This window comes from Phacochoerus africanus, chromosome 14 (genome assembly GCF_016906955.1).
Source record: "Phacochoerus africanus isolate WHEZ1 chromosome 14, ROS_Pafr_v1, whole genome shotgun sequence".
NCBI classification, from domain to species: domain Eukaryota; kingdom Metazoa; phylum Chordata; class Mammalia; order Artiodactyla; family Suidae; genus Phacochoerus; species Phacochoerus africanus.
Genome location: NC_062557.1, coordinates 52,525,295 through 52,540,098, shown reverse-complemented (window position 1 = coordinate 52,540,098; position 14,804 = coordinate 52,525,295). Strand labels below are relative to the sequence as shown.

The 14,804-nt window shown below is 50.9% G+C and overlaps 3 protein-coding genes across 4 annotated transcripts; 1 reads left to right on the top strand and 2 right to left on the bottom strand.

Annotated features, from left to right (window-relative positions):
* Window positions 1-8,884: 8,884 nt before the first annotated feature.
* Window positions 8,885-11,556, bottom strand: LOC125114498 (cytochrome b5 domain-containing protein 1). The gene is made up of 4 exons (XM_047757806.1): window positions 11,343-11,556; window positions 11,174-11,250; window positions 10,822-11,040; window positions 8,885-10,150 (listed from the first exon to the last, which is right to left on the bottom strand). Exons 1-4 carry the CDS (start codon window positions 11,500-11,502, stop codon window positions 9,920-9,922), a joined length of 687 nt encoding a protein of 228 aa, XP_047613762.1. The 5' UTR covers window positions 11,503-11,556; the 3' UTR covers window positions 8,885-9,919.
* A 532-nt stretch (window positions 11,557-12,088) lies between these two features.
* NAA38 (N-alpha-acetyltransferase 38, NatC auxiliary subunit) lies at window positions 12,089-12,917 on the top strand. 2 transcript variants are annotated; one of them, XM_047757808.1, is made up of 3 exons: window positions 12,089-12,221; window positions 12,412-12,595; window positions 12,756-12,917. In XM_047757808.1, exons 1-3 carry the CDS (start codon window positions 12,141-12,143, stop codon window positions 12,866-12,868), a joined length of 378 nt encoding a protein of 125 aa, XP_047613764.1. In that variant the 5' UTR covers window positions 12,089-12,140; the 3' UTR covers window positions 12,869-12,917. The 2 variants fall into 2 exon arrangements, with proteins under 2 accessions (XP_047613764.1, XP_047613763.1); XM_047757807.1 differs by having other exon boundaries at window positions 12,092-12,595.
* A 602-nt stretch (window positions 12,918-13,519) lies between these two features.
* Window positions 13,520-14,595, bottom strand: TMEM88 (transmembrane protein 88). Its single transcript, XM_047757809.1, has 2 exons — window positions 14,315-14,595; window positions 13,520-14,193 (listed from the first exon to the last, which is right to left on the bottom strand). Exons 1-2 carry the CDS (start codon window positions 14,549-14,551, stop codon window positions 13,921-13,923), a joined length of 510 nt encoding a protein of 169 aa, XP_047613765.1. The 5' UTR covers window positions 14,552-14,595; the 3' UTR covers window positions 13,520-13,920.
* Window positions 14,596-14,804: the final 209 nt, after the last annotated feature.

Genomic DNA, 14,804 nt, shown 5'->3' with positions numbered 1-14,804 from the left:
CTTTTTAGGGCCACACCCCTGGCATATGGAGGTTCCCAGGCTAGGGGTCTAATCAGAGCTGTAGCCTTTGGCCTACACCACAGCCACAGCAACGTCAGATCCAAGCCGCGTCTTCGACCTACACCACAGCTCACGGCAACACCAGATCCTTAACCCACTGAGCAAGGCCAGGGATTGAACTTGAATCCTCATGGTTCCTAGTCAGATTCATTTCCCCTGCACCACAATGGGAACTCACCCAGGTCACCTTTTTAAAATGCAAATCTAGGAGTTCCCTTCATGGCGTGGTGGTTAACGAATCCGACTAGGAACCATGAGGTTGCGGGTTCGGTCCCTGCCCTTGCTCAGTGGGTTGACGATCCGGCATTGCCGTGAGCTGTGGTGCAGGTTGCAGACGCGGCTCGGATCCCGCGTTGCTGTGGCTCTGGCGTAGGCCGGTGGCTGCGGCTCCGATTAGATCCCTAGCCTGGGAATCTGCATATGCTGCGGGAGCGGCCCAAGAAATAGCAAAAAGACAAAAAAATAAAAAAAATAAAATGCAAATCTATTCATGATATTCTCCTTAGAAAACACATAATCCTGAACTGTACACTTTAAAAGAATGGATTTTATCGTATGTGAATTATATCTCAATTTTTTAAGTCTTACCCTGGTTTACAAAATCTTGCAGGACCTGGTCTGGCCTCAGTGTCTCTCCTTGCGCCCCCTCCTCTGGCCTCCCATCTCCTCTTAGCTTTACCTCTCTGCACTTCCTTCTGCCCGCAAGCTCTGCACACACTCCCCATGCTCTATTCATGCTATTTACTCCTTCTCTGTATCCGCTCCCCCCTCTCCATTTGGCTACCTCCTCCTTGTCCTTCTGGTCTCAGCTTGAGATGATGCTTCCCCAGAAAGCCTTCACTGATCTCCCAGACTGGGTATTTCCAAGGCATTTCATACTTAAGCGCTTTTGTAGCATTTGTCACATGATGTTTGTTCTATTCATGAATATTGGGTGAGTTACTGCTCTGGGCTGAGCACTGGGCTACGTGCTAGGTATCCAGTGGCAAATAAGGGACAGAGTCCCTGCCTTCCTGGAGCTTACAGTCTAAAGAGGGAGAAACATGGACATTAAATAGCAAATTACGCTGAATATTTTCATTGTTGTTACGGTGTTTCAGGGCCACCTGAGGGGGTGTGATGAAAGGGTTGACATAATTGATCAGGGAAGACTTCTCCGAGAAAGTGACGCTAAGCAAAGACTTAAGGAGCAGGAGTTGGCCGAGCGACGAGTGGAAGGTGCAGTGTTCCAGGCAGAGGAACAGCATGTGAGAAGGCCTCATAGAAAGGAGCTTGGGGGAGTGTCAGAAATTGAAAGGCCAGCATGGGAGATGAGGAAGAGCCTGGAAGGGCCAAATCACGCAGGGCCTTGTGGACAGTGGTCAGGATGTCCTCTGTCCTCTTAAGAACTGGAAGCCTGTGGAGACTTTCAACGGGAACTTGAAAAGCTTCCCTTGGCTGCTGTGTACAGGGGGGAGCAAGACGACAAGTTAAGAGGCTCACAAACTTCTCTCAGTCTCCCACTAACATGTAAGCTCCTTGAGGGCAAATTGTGTCTTTCTATTTAGTGTAGTCACAGAATCCAGAATTGTGCCTAAGCATAGCGGATGCCGAGTACTGTGTTTATGAACTGTATATGTTTTATGTAAATGTGTTATGTAACATACATAATACATATGTATATGTTTGTTTTTTGTCTTTTTAGAGCTACACCCGTGGCATATGGAGGTTCCCAGGCTAGAGGTCGAATATGAGCCACAGCTGCCAGCCTCCACCACAGCCACAGCAACGCTCGATCCAAGCCACATCCATGACCTGTACCGCAGCTTGAAGCAATGCTGGATCTTTAACCCACAGATCAAGGCCAAGGGTCAAATTCCCATCCTCATAGATACTAGTCAGGTTCTCAACACACTGAGCCAGAACGGCAACTCTAATACGTATGGACATGCATTATGTTTATGAGACCAGGATTCCAGCTAGGTTTTCAAGAAAGGCTCAACACCCTACTCCCATCAAAAACTGATGGGATATCCTTCCTTTTGCTTCCAGTGCATCTGTGATCAATTGTATTTTCCAAAAATGGCCCTAATAATATCTTTTTATTTTTTTTTCTTTCTAGGGCTGCATGCACGATGTATGGAGGTTCCCAGGCCAGGGGTTGAATCGGAGCTGCAGCTGTTGGCCTGTGCCACAGCCATAGCAACACCAGATCTGAGCCACATCTGCAACCTACACCACAGCTCACGGCAACACCGGATCTTTAACCCACTGAGAGGGGCCAGGGATCAAAGCTGCATCCTCATGGGTCCTAGTCAGGTTTGTTACCACTGAGCCACAATGGGAAGTCCTATAATCTCATATCCAACATGCTCTTATTATGATGTGACTTTGACAGTCTTCCCACGGAGAAGTAAGGTCTAGTTCCCTCCCCTCGGATTTGAGGTGAGGTCATAAAGGTGACTCTGCTTCATCCTGGTTCTCCTGGGATACTTCCTTTTGAAACCCAGCTACCATGCTGTGAGGAAGCCTAAGCTGCCCTGCATAGGGACCCACACGGAGAAGAACCTATGGATGGCATCAGCTTGCCAGCAATTTGCCAGTGAGCCGTCTTGAAAGTGAACCCTCTGGCTTCCAGCAGTCCACCCAGTCAACACTTTTTCCCGTGGAAGTGAGTTGTCCCCCTTGAACCCTGCCCGGATTACAGATTCATTAGCAACTAAGTGATGGTGGTTGTTTTCAACCACTTAAGTCTTTGGATGGTTTTGTTAGGCAGAAACAGGTCACTGGACCAGCATCCTCTGTCATCCGGGGAAGGGCTGCACCTCAGTGGTTAAGCGGATGGCCTACTCTGTCTTGTTCCTGAGCCCACCTCTGCTGCTTACTGGTTGCATAACCTTGGGCAAGTGACTTAACCTCTGTGTCTCAGTTTCCTTCTTATTTCAAATAAAACACTGTTTCAGTTTTCTATAAAGACTGACTGATAAACGCAGGTAAATGCAGATCTACAGGGAATACAGAGCAGTCTTTGTGATCATCTCAGGCAAGCCTCTGATCACTTGACCACCACTCTCTCTCGAAATTCTTTTTCTTTTCATATAGGTGTATCTGTGTGTATGTGTCCATATATGTATATTATACATACATAACATATAGCTTTTAGCTCAATCTGAAATGATCTTGTCTACTTGTTTGTTTATCCCACTAGAGTGTAAGTCCTGGCAAAGCAAAACCCTTGCCTGTCTCACTCACTGCTGTATCCCCAGTGCCTGGAACAGTGCTCGGCTCAAAGTGCTTAATAACTTTTCTGGTTAATGAGAGGATGAACAGCACTTTCACTCTTCTTGTAGAAGACGTCACCAGTTCCTTCTCTCCTTCCACAGTGGTGGACCCTGCATTTGTTGTGGATGTCGGTATAAAATACTTACTGTCCCAGACTCCCTTGCAGCTAAGGGTCATTGTATAATGCATTTCCTATCAGTGGCACATAGTCACAGGTCTGCTGAACATGTCTGGGAAACTTTTTTGCTATTACATAAGCATTGCCTTTTTCTCCTTCCTGCCCACAATACAAGGCTAGAAGTAGAGCAGCCAAAAAGGAGATAATCATGAAGATGAAAACAGCAGCAACCTGAGACGCGGATGAACTAACCAATGGAGTCGCTTCACCACAAACCCTCTCATTATGTGACAAAAATTAACCCTTTATAGTTAAGCCCCAGCTCAGCCTTCTGTTACTCGCAGCCAATCTCGACATACATTCTCAACTGAAACATTATTATAGAGTAATATCTATGTCTCTAGGCTGTTCATTAAGGCCAAGAAAATATCTTGTCTTCCTTACTGTTCTCTAGGAGGACTGGAAGAATTTATCAGTACAGATGTCACTCACTCTCCAGATCTCTCTTCAAACAGTGAGAGTGGGCAGGTAGCAGGGGACACCACATTATCTGAATCTGTTTAACTCCTAAGTGAAGATGTTTCAAATAGTGGTGGTTACATTTACCATTCATTCCTGAAACAAATATGTATTAATTGCCATTCTATGCCAGGAAAAAGAAAAAAAAAAAGGAATTGGGCAGCAATAGTAAAATGTTTCAGACAAGTTATATATAAATATATATATATATATATATATTTTTTTTTTGGTCTTTTTGCCTTTTCTAGGGCCGCTTCCCGCAGCATATGGAGGTTCCCAGGCTAGGGGTCCAATCGGAGCTGCAGCCACCGGCCTACACCAGAGCCACAGCAATGCGGGATCTGAGCCCGCATCTGCGACCTACACCCCAGCTCACGGCAACGCGGGATCCTTAACCCACTGAGCAAGGCCAGGGATCGAACCCGCAACCTCATGGTTCCTGGTCGGATTCGTTAACCACTGCACCACGATGATGGGAACTCCCTAAACTTAGCCCCAAGGCTTAAAGTTTTAGGAACTGCTGCCATGGGAACACAGGTATAACATGTTAAAGAAGACCGTTTGGACAGGTGGCAGGAATCCTAGGACCACAGTGTATTATCACCTCTGATATTTTATTTTGAGGGTGTTTATTATTATGCTTGTGTGTGTACCATTTCATGGATAGGGAGTTGGGCCATTTTGAGACTGATGGAAATTATAGCACCTTTCTTCAAAAAAATACACATCTGCGTACACACACACACACACACACACACACACACACACACACAGTATTTAGAAACCATTTCTGGAGGTCCAGGTTAACCCAAATGTGATTTGCCATGAAGGTAGAAACTTTTAATGTACCATCATTTGGTCCCTTATTGTGTACTATTTTCATTTGCCTTTTCATGTGTATGTTTTACCCCACTGAATGGGCAAGCTTCCTGCAAAGAATTTATGCTTTTTTTATTACCCCAATGATATGTGCATATAGCAACTGAGGCTTGTGGGAAATATTTGCTATTTGAGTCCTTTGAAGCTCCTGTGACTTACTGAGGACAGACAGTTTTCAGTATTCCAACCACCACCCCACCTCCCTCCAGAACCAAAGAGATCACCATGAAAGGGCCGGGACCCTACACTCATGTTCTACTTGCTTTCTAGGTTTTAGACTGCGGCATTATTTATGTAATCCTCATGCAAATATCCAGTCTTGGACATTTAGAGAACATGGTAGTGCCTATATGAAAAAAAAAAAAAAAAAAAGAGCTATTGCTTATATGTAGATTCTAAAATATGGCACAAATGAACCTATCTATAGAACAGAAACAGATACACAGACATGGAGAATAGACTTGTTGCCAAGGGGGAGGGGGAGGGAGTGGCATGGACCCGGAGTTTGGGGTTAGTAGATGCAGACTATTACATTTAGAATGGATGAGCAAAGAGGTCCTGTATAGCACAGGGAACTATATCCAATTACTTGTGATAGAATATGATAGAAGATAATATGAGAAAAAGAAGGTATATATAACCGGGTCACTTTGCTGTACAGCAGAAATTGACAGAACATCGTAAATCAAGTATAATAAAATTTTTTTTAAATACTAACATAAAAGAATATATTTGCAAGTACCAGTACAAGTATATTGTATATTATTTATGGTAGGGTAAAAAGGTAAAAACTGGAGTTCCCGCTGTGGTGCAATGGGATCAGCAGTGTCTTGAGAGCGCTAGGATGTAGATTAGATCCGTGGCCTGGCACAATGGGTCAAGGATCCGATGTTGCCACAGCTGTGGCTTAGGTTGAGACCACGGCTTGGACCTGATCCCTGGCCTGGGAACTCCATATGCCACAGGGTGGCCAAAGAAGAAAAAATAAGTAAATAAAAATAGTAGAAGCAAATAAATAAATAAATAGATATGGTGAAAACTTGAGTACTAATAAGGATAATTTTTTTTAAATTTTTTTGTCTTTTGTCTTTAGAGCCACACGTGTGGCATATGGAGGTTCCCAGGCTAGGGGTCGAATTGGAGCTGTAGCTGCTAGTCTACACCACAGCCATAGCAACACCAGATCTGAGCCATGTCTGCGACCTACACCACAGGTCAGAGGAATGCCAGATCCTTAACCCACTGAGTAAGGCCAGGGATTGAACCAGCATCCTCATGGATGCTAGTCAGATTCATTTCTGCTGAGCCACAACCGGCAACTCCCAGGGATAATTTTATTGAATAAAATATATTCATACCAAAAAAAAAAAAATCACAAAAACTCAAAGTCTACCAAGAATAAGTGAATATACTCTTAAATATTTGTAGGAGCTCCTGTTGTGGCTCAGCAGTAACAAACCTGACTAGTATCCATGAGGATGCAAGTTCAATCTCTGGCCCCATTCAGGTTAAGGGTCTGGCGTGGCTGTGGCTGTGGCGTGGGCCAGTAAATGCAGCTCCTATACCACCCCTAGCTTGGGAACTTCCACATGCCAAGAGCATAGCCCTAAAAAGACAAAATCAATAAAAATTTAAAAATAAAAATTAAATATTTGTGGTCCTTATTTCTTCCGCAGCTCTGTTCCTCACCCCGTACACACCCACACCTATAATAGAGATTTTCTTTCTCAAACTGTGCTCCTTTCCTAGCATGTGCTTGTGGAAAAAAATTTAAAACAGGAATAAACCAAATCCTAATAGGATCGTGGCCTTTTTGTCTTCCCTTTTTTTTCTGATCCTTCCCTACCACCTATACATATATATACATAGAGAGCTGTCTTCCTCTCCCCCCCGCCAGCCCCCGCTTGTGGAACCCTAACCTGTTTGGAACTTGGAAGTGTTTTTCCCTCAGCCAGTCCTCGAGTCTTGTCTCTTAGGCGATTACAGCCACCTGGTGGCCACATGGGGAAATGAGAGGTAGAGTACCCCCCAAAATCTCCAGTGAGAGAAATTTTTGGTCTTGGATCTATGGCAGGCAAGAAACCTGTGGATAGTGATTGCAACACAGGATCCTATTTCATCCTATTTCTCTCTCTCTCTCTGTTTTTTTTTTTTTTGTCTTTTTAGGGCCGCACCCTCGGCATATGGAGGTTTCCAGGTTAGGGGTCTAATCGGAGCTGTAGCCGACAGCCTACACCACAGCCACAGCAACGTCAGATCCAAGCCGCGTCTTCGACCTACACCACAGCTCAGGACAATGTGGGATCCTTAACCCACTGAGTGAGGCCAGGGATTGAACCTGCGTCCTCATGGATGCTAGTCAGATGCGTTTCTGCTGAGCCACGATTGGAACTCCTCATCCAATTTCTTGATCCCACCTTGACCCCCGCCAGATACAATATTCTATCCACTAGTTATTACAGACAGATGAGTTCACTTAACATTTGAGTTCATTAAGTCAAAATTTATTGAGCAACAACTGTGTGCCCAACACTGGGAATACAGCAGTGAGCAAGGTGGACGTGATTTCTGCCCTCATGAGCTTACAATCTAGCAGCCTGCCAGCCAATTACGTCTCTACTGTAAACATTACGATTGTAGTAAGTGCTATGAAACAGGCATGGTGCTAAGAGAAGATTTAACAGAAAGTCTTGACCTACATCACAAAATCAGAAAAGGTCTCCCCGAGGAAGAAACATTTAGGATTAAAAGGTGGAAAATGGGAGTGTTACAAGCGGAGAGAACAGTCCGCGTGCTGGCTTTGTGGCAGGAAGACGGAAAGCCAGCCAATGTGACTGGAACTTGGGGAACCAAGAGGGTCAATGCATGGTACAGGCTGATTTATGCCAGCTCTTTGAATTTAGGACTTTATTCCAAAAGCAACGGGAAGCCACTGAAGAATCTGAATGAGGAAAGTCAGGTGTTTAGGTTTCTTTTTCAGAGCTCACGAGGCTGTGTGTGGAGGACAGGAAGGGAGATGGGAGACCTGGTGAGGAAGCAGCAGTCTGGACAAGAAGTGATGACAGCTTGGAGAAAAGATGGCTTCCAGAGATATTTAGGGGACAGAATCTCCTTGGAGAGTGACTGGGCAGGAGAGGAATGTGTTCCTGGCAAGAGGTACTGAAGGTAGGAGACTCTGGAAGAGGTTCCCGTGGCCCTGAGACTGGTGCTAGCGCAATAGCACAGCTTTGGTTCTCAAATAGTGTAGGGTTTAACCAAGCACACAAGATACACGTGAAACAACTGTAGGGTTGATTAAGTGGCGAAATGATTCAGATAATTCATGGATTCTTGCAGTACACGGGACTGAATGGAAGCCCTTAGTCTCGCTGTGACTTCAGAAACTGCTGAAGCCAAAGGTGGAATACACGCCTCCACTTCTGTCCCACGCCTTTCCTCGCCGGCCCCTCAGCGAACTCCTGTGCAGCCCACCGAGGGGGCTGCCTCCCAGGAAGAGGCACTGACGTCCCTCTGCTTCTTTCTGGCCTGCTACTGTCAAGAAATTCACTTCTTAGTCTCATTCCGCTTCCCTACTTGGGTTAAAAGGGACCGGCTCTGGCTACGGGCCTCCACGGTGGTTCTCTTGAGTGCCAGGGGTTTTCTGACTGAATTAGCTCCTCTCTTTACATGACCTCTGTCGAGCCCCTTCTTCTAGAGTCACTGTCTGGCTAAGGTCACCCTTAGGGTCTTCCTCACCCTCCCTCAGGGGCACGGGCCCATCACGAACATACTTGCCATTCCCTCCTTTTTGCTTTGCTCCACCATCTAAATTGTCCCAACTCAAAAGCACATTTTCCCACTCGAGTTTTCCTGGAGTCAGTTTATACCCACCTCTTTGTCTCAGAAAAGTCAGAGGAAGGTGTGTGTGTGTGTGTGTGTGTGTGTGTTTAGGGCCACACCCACAGCATATGTAAGTTTCCAGGCTAGAGGTCTAATCCAAGCTGGTGCCACTGGCCTACACCACAGCTCACAGCAACGCCGGATCCTTAACCCACAGACCAAGGCCAGGGATTGAACCCGAGTCCTTGGGGATGCTAATCAGGCTCGTTAACTGCTGAGCCACGATGGGAACTCCCAGAGGAAAGTTTTGCTATTAACCCGATTCATCCGGAAGTAGCCTCAATAGCTATTACTCGGCTGACACTTAGCCTTCCCTGTTTTCATCTCTGCCACTGCAGAACTCTGCTAACTCCCTTCCAAAGACAGTACATGAAAAAAACAAGCAAACAAACAACACAACGGCACAGTGGACTTCACAACAGGCCTGTGAGTTCCCATTGTGCCGTGAACCTGGGCCCTGAGATATTAACTTTATGTTGAAAAGAACCTGGACTCTGGAATTGGGAAGACCTGGGTTTGCATTCTGGTTATTAATTAGTGTGCCTTTTGTGCTATGAAATCTTGCCACGCTTCAGAAGACGTATCTGTACAATAGTGGCGCTGGTGCCCATCCTATGGGCGGTGATATTAAATGATGTGTATAAGGCGTATAGCGTAGTATCTGGCCTGAATTATCTGATGACCATTCACTTTCTTTCTCCCTTTTGGGTTTCAGCTGCCAAATACTATTCAAGAGAGAGAGAAGCCAGTTTTGTATGGCCAGAGATAGACATTCCCTATTCCTGTCTTTGGAAGCTTGCAGCCACCTCATTCCCATCATCGCCAGGAAAGGAGGACTTCTCTTTCTCCTACTATCAAAAAGCTCCACCTGAGCTCTATTTGACTATCTTCTTCCACATCTCCCTGACTTAAGACAGTTTTTTGTTTTTTGTTTTTTTGGTATCATTCCTATAAACTACTTCACTTCTGGCATTCTCCCCAACTTTCTCAAAGTAAATTGTAATGAAGCGGAGGAGTAGGACCTTTACGCTTCAGCAGGGCCTGGAAACCACAGGTCAGCTCCCAGAGTGGAACCAAGTCTAGCCGCGCGTGCACGCGCACTCCCCCCCCCACACACACCCCATTCCCACCTCTTTTCCTACGGGGCATAGAAACAGCTAAACTCAAAATGTCTTGACTCTACATAAGCATCCACCTCCCGCCCTATAGCTCGGTGAGGTCATCATTGAAGTAGAGGAGCAACGCAGGTGTATGGCGTGTACTGTCCACATCGAGAGAATCAAGCTCTTCCTCCTCATCCCAGATACCGTTGTCTTCCAGGGTATCATCCATGTTCAGGTTCTTCCCTTCATATTTCCATGTGTAGCTGGCGGCATGTGCATTATAGGGGAGATAGCGGTGTAGGATTTCCCACAATGATTCCAGAGCCCCCACCTGGAGAACAGAAAAGCAGCCCACCCCCAGTCTCCTGAGTGGAAAGCACCCATGTGCATACAGCTCGCGTGCGTGGGCGCGCGCGCGCGCACACACACACACACACACACACACACACACACACACACACACACACACACGAAGCAAAGCAAAGGCCAGGAGCCCCAAAGATGATAGAGCTGGGATCAGAGTGCTTCCCTTGGCCGATAGTGGCTTAAGGCATTCCACAGTCCCAGAAATAAAGATGGAGCTCCAGCATGCAATGAATGGCCCCCAAATCCTACCAGCCTTTAGGGCAGCCACTTCTAATAAACAGTTGGCCCTAAAGTCACTGCCCCCTCACCTCATCTCCACAATAGAGCAGGCTAATAAGAGAGTCCACCCGCAACTGCTGTTCAAAATTCAACATGAACTTGGGAGGACCATCACCACTACGACGCCCAAACTACCCTGGACTTCTGAGGGAGTCTCTCACACCTTGTGGCTCAGCCACTCCTCGAATTGCTAACCCCGGGGACCTACGTGGTCGTCTTCTTCCCTCGGACACCCGTAAAAGCGGGAAAAAAATACAGCTGCCACTAGTTACGGAGAGCTGCTGGCCTGCAGATCTGCGAGGAGGTTTGCTGGGACTCCCAGTTCCTTCTCACCTGCCCCCAGGCATCAGTTCTCACCTCCAGCGTGTGTTCCTGCGACGTGAGCGTGTTAATGATGCGGATAGTCCGGGTCTTGGCGGACAGCCGCCCCACCTCGTAACGCGACCCCTGCCACCAAGGCTTCCCGAAATCATTGGCCCAGTCCGAACGCGGCAGCTGAGGTGGCACGTGCAGAAAGCGGCCCCAGGGGGTGCGGTATCTCAGGCAACCGGTCAGCGGATCTATGTGCTTGCGGATCTTTAAAGTAGGGTTTGGCGGAGGGGGGGGTCTGAGCAGTCACTATCTCGGGCTCCGGTGAGCCCCCGCTTTTCCGCCTCGTCCCCGCTCTACAGTGCCCCTCCCCCCAACCCCAGGTTCCAGCAGAACTCACGTCTCCGGTGTCTGGGTCGAACCAGTGGCTGATGTCCTGGCCCGCAACTTCCACGATGGGTTTCAGCAGCAGGTCTCCTGAGAAGGAGCATTCGTGTCAGTGCTAGACACCCAAGAACCAAGCACCCCCAAACGCACGCCCGACGCCGGCCCAAAAGTGCAGCCCTTACCCTTGTACTCCTGTGCCAACGGCGTCAGGTCGTACACGTTTCCCAGGTAAGACACCCAGAGGTCTTCCAGCTGGTTGTGTTGGGCCACCTCGGCCGGCGTGAAATAGCGACGCTGGAAATACTCAAAGTCTGGCCCGGCCACTAGGCCCCGGCGCAGCATGGCTCTTGCCCTCTCACCGGCTCCTTCAGTTGCTTCCTTGCTTTTCGGCGCGCACTCACTACTGCATCCTCCCTCTCGTCCGGGAACCAAGGAGAGGGCGTTTATCCGCTGACATGGAAACCATTGTCCTTTTCCGGCCACCGTCTGTCAAGATGAGACGCTGTGTGGGCGAGGTGGGGCTCACGGGAAACGTGGTCCGATTCCGACGTTGAAGTAATTGAGTGGTGTCCTCCGGAGTTTCGGGGGGAGGAAAAGACCCTCCGTTTTAATTTTGAGTGGCCTGGGCTACAGGGAGTGCTTGGGACGTACTACCTCGCGAGGCAGAAAAGCAAGGGAGTGGGGAGTGCGATTAAGAAAAAAGGTATTCTCGCTTCCTTCCAGGGTTCCTAAAGGATATGTGAGAACCTAGAGAGGTGAAAACTTCTCGCGATATCTGAGGACATCCGGCGATCTAGACCTCAGCGAGCCGTTGCGCCGAAGCAGGAGACGCTCGCGAGATCTCTGCAGTTGCCGAGGAGACGAGGAGGGGAGGTGATCTCGCGAAAGAAAACAGGTCGGGAGCGCTCGCGAGATCTCAGACCCCCCGGAGCCGAAAGGTTCTCAGCAAGTTGAAGGGCCTGGAGGAGGCCCGCGGACAAATGGCCGGAGCTGGACCAACTATGCTGCTACGAGAGGAGAATGGCTGTTGCAGCCGGCGTCAAAGCAGCTCCAGCGCCGGGGTTAGCGCGGGCTCGGGTTCTGGGATTGAGGGGCCGTCGGGGAGTAAAGTGGGAGGACGGAGGGAGAACTGCAGCTCCCGGCAGCCTCTGGGCTTCCTGCGAGCGCCCCGCGGGCTGTTGGGAGCTGTGGTTCCTCGGGCGGGCAGCAGCCGGGGCGGTGCGGTCTGAGCACATGTCCCGCCCCGCGCAGGACTCAGACGGGGAGCGCGAAGACTCGCCGTCTGCGCGCGCTAGGCAGCAGCTGGAGGCGCTGCTCAACAAGACTATGCGGATTCGCATGACAGATGGACGGACACTGGTCGGTTGCTTCCTCTGCACCGATCGCGACTGCAATGTTATCCTAGGCTCGGCGCAGGAGTTCCTCAAGCCGTCGGGTCAGTGCCTGGGGAATGCATACCCGCCTGGGAATGCCTCGGAGCATTTCCCCTTCAGGGCCTGGCTGTATCCCTCATTTTCGGGGGCCAGAAGCTGTAGCTCAGAAGGGGCGGGACCGACGCTGGCCTGCCTCCCTGATGCTCTGATCCTTCTTTCCAGATTCCTTCTCTGCCGGGGAACCCCGTGTGCTGGGCCTAGCTATGGTACCTGGACACCACATCGTTTCTATTGAGGTGCAAAGAGAGAGCCTGGCGGGGCCTCCCTATCTCTGAGCCCGACCGCGCATGCCTTTCAAACTTCATTAAACCTGTCACTGACGTGGCCTGTGTCTGTGTGTGGTTGGGATGCGGGGGGCAAGGATTGCACACCTCCCCCCCAGAGGAAGAAGAGGTTTATCTGAGGTCGGGGGCACTCTCAGCGCTCCTTCCACGTCTAGTGCTGCCAGAGGTTCCCTTATGGTTCGGGGGTGGGGATGGGGGACAGGCTGAGCCTTAGACCCACAGGCCCCAGGGTGGGCCCCATCTTCCCTCCCACGCTGCTGGTCCGGGAGGGGGTGGTGTCATCCTGCTCCGGAAGGCCCATTGTTTCCCTCCCCGGCCTGGCAACACCGAGTTCCTCTAAGCTGGGGTCAGAGAACAGGCTCAGATCCCCAAGGGGAGCAGGACAGGCGACACAGGCTGGGCCCCCTCCACTCTCTTGATGGGGAGGTGACTTTGGGGTCAGGGACAAGGGCTCTGGGGTCTGGACAGGAAGAACGGGCTAGTGCGATAAGGGAAGGCCGGGAGGCCGAAGGATGCTCCCTTCTGCACGCTAGAGCCACACATCCCTCATCCTACCCCCACCCCCATGTTTCCTGCTCCTGGGCACAGGGCAAGAGTGATACATAGCATTGGCGCTACCCCTGTGTTCACAGGATCCCAGGATCTCGTTCAGTTATCTCTTTATTGATGTGTGATCACTCCTTACCCTCCACCCTCGTGCCCCCATCCCCCACCCGCAGATACTAGGAGCAGCACCGGAAAAGGAGGGCACCGGCAAAGTTCAGTTGTCCTCTTCACAGGGCGGCAGGAGGGGTGCAGGGTCCAGCCCAGATGTTCAGAATTCAGATAGTAGTGAGGGGAACGTGGGTTTTCCAGGGTGTATCGAAGTTTCTTTCCACCAGCGCTGGGACCACAGATCCTGCTCTTCGGTTCCCCAAGGGGATGCTAGGACCCGGCCCAAGCAGGCGTGGGGGCAGGGTAGGTCGGGAGACTCCCGGGCTTCAAGTCCTTGGGCCCACTAGGAGGGAGGGCAGTCATCCGGGTTGTTCTGGACTCGAGAGTCCTCAGACCCAGACCTTTCCTGATGTTGGAACAGCCCTCTGAGGCCCGGGTGAGGCCCGGGTTTGCCGCGGCTGCGGGGCGCCCCGGCGCCGGTAGAGGGCTCGGCTGTAAGGCACGAGGCAGTCGGCCAGGCGGAGGCGCAGGCAGAGGCGGCGGTAACTGGCCAGGGCAAGCACGAGCAGCGGCACGAGGAGCAGGAATCCAGTGACCAGCAGGGCCGTGAAGCCCGGGTCCCGCAGGTGCGCGGTGCAAGGGGGTGCCTGGGAGCGCAGAAACTGTGGGAGGAGAAGAGGGGTGAGGCCCCAGCCAGGCAGCCCGGGCCGGGAGTGGTGACCCGCAGACCCCACCGCCCCCATCCCCACACGCCCACACGCCCGCCGCGGGCCGCCCGCTCACCTGGGAGTGGCAGAGGAAGCCAAAGCCTAGCATGGTGACGGCGGGTAGCAGGATGGTCCCCAGCACCAGCGCCAGCAGGAGAAGATTGAAGGCAGCCACCAGCAGATTCTGGGCGGTGACCAACACAGCGCAGGCCCAGCAGTCCAGGGGGTCCCGGGGCTCTGGGCTGCCGCCGCCACCGCCACCACCACCACCACCACCGGGAACCGGTCGCTGCGCCCCGGGGACATCCGCCATGGCCCGCCTGGCTCCCTCCCGCCTGGGCTCCGGCCCTTATAGCCCTCTTTCCTGCCCCTCCCCCGGCCCGGCCTCTCCCCACCCCCCTTATCCTGGAATGCGGCTCCAGGATTAGGCGCCCCCCCAAACGGAGGAACGACCAGAGCTCTGGACATTCCACAGGCGCCTCCGGGGAGGGGCTCACCACCCTCGCCGGGGTTCGAGCGGTCCCTCCCCATCCATCACGGCTCGCCGCCCTCCTCCCGGTACTCCC

Excerpts from the sequence above, each read along its gene's own strand:
- LOC125114498 (XM_047757806.1), bottom strand. The coding sequence starts at position 11,502 with ATGCTGCGCCGGGGCCTAGTGGCCGGGCCAGACTTTGAGTATTTCCAG. Across the intron at positions 11,251-11,342 it reads GTTGGCACAGGAGTACAAGG|GAGACCTGCTGCTGAAACCC; the intron begins GTAAGGGCTGCA and ends GCTCCTTCTCAG. Across the intron at positions 11,041-11,173 it reads TCGACCCAGACACCGGAGAC|ATCCGCAAGCACATAGATCC; the intron begins GTGAGTTCTGCT and ends CCTACTTTAAAG.
- NAA38 (XM_047757807.1), top strand. The coding sequence starts at position 12,181 with ATGGCTGTTGCAGCCGGCGTCAAAGCAGCTCCAGCGCCGGGGTTAGCG. Across the intron at positions 12,596-12,755 it reads GGAGTTCCTCAAGCCGTCGG|ATTCCTTCTCTGCCGGGGAA; the intron begins GTCAGTGCCTGG and ends CCTTCTTTCCAG.
- TMEM88 (XM_047757809.1), bottom strand. The coding sequence starts at position 14,551 with ATGGCGGATGTCCCCGGGGCGCAGCGACCGGTTCCCGGTGGTGGTGGT. Across the intron at positions 14,194-14,314 it reads GCTTCCTCTGCCACTCCCAG|TTTCTGCGCTCCCAGGCACC; the intron begins GTGAGCGGGCGG and ends CTCCTCCCACAG.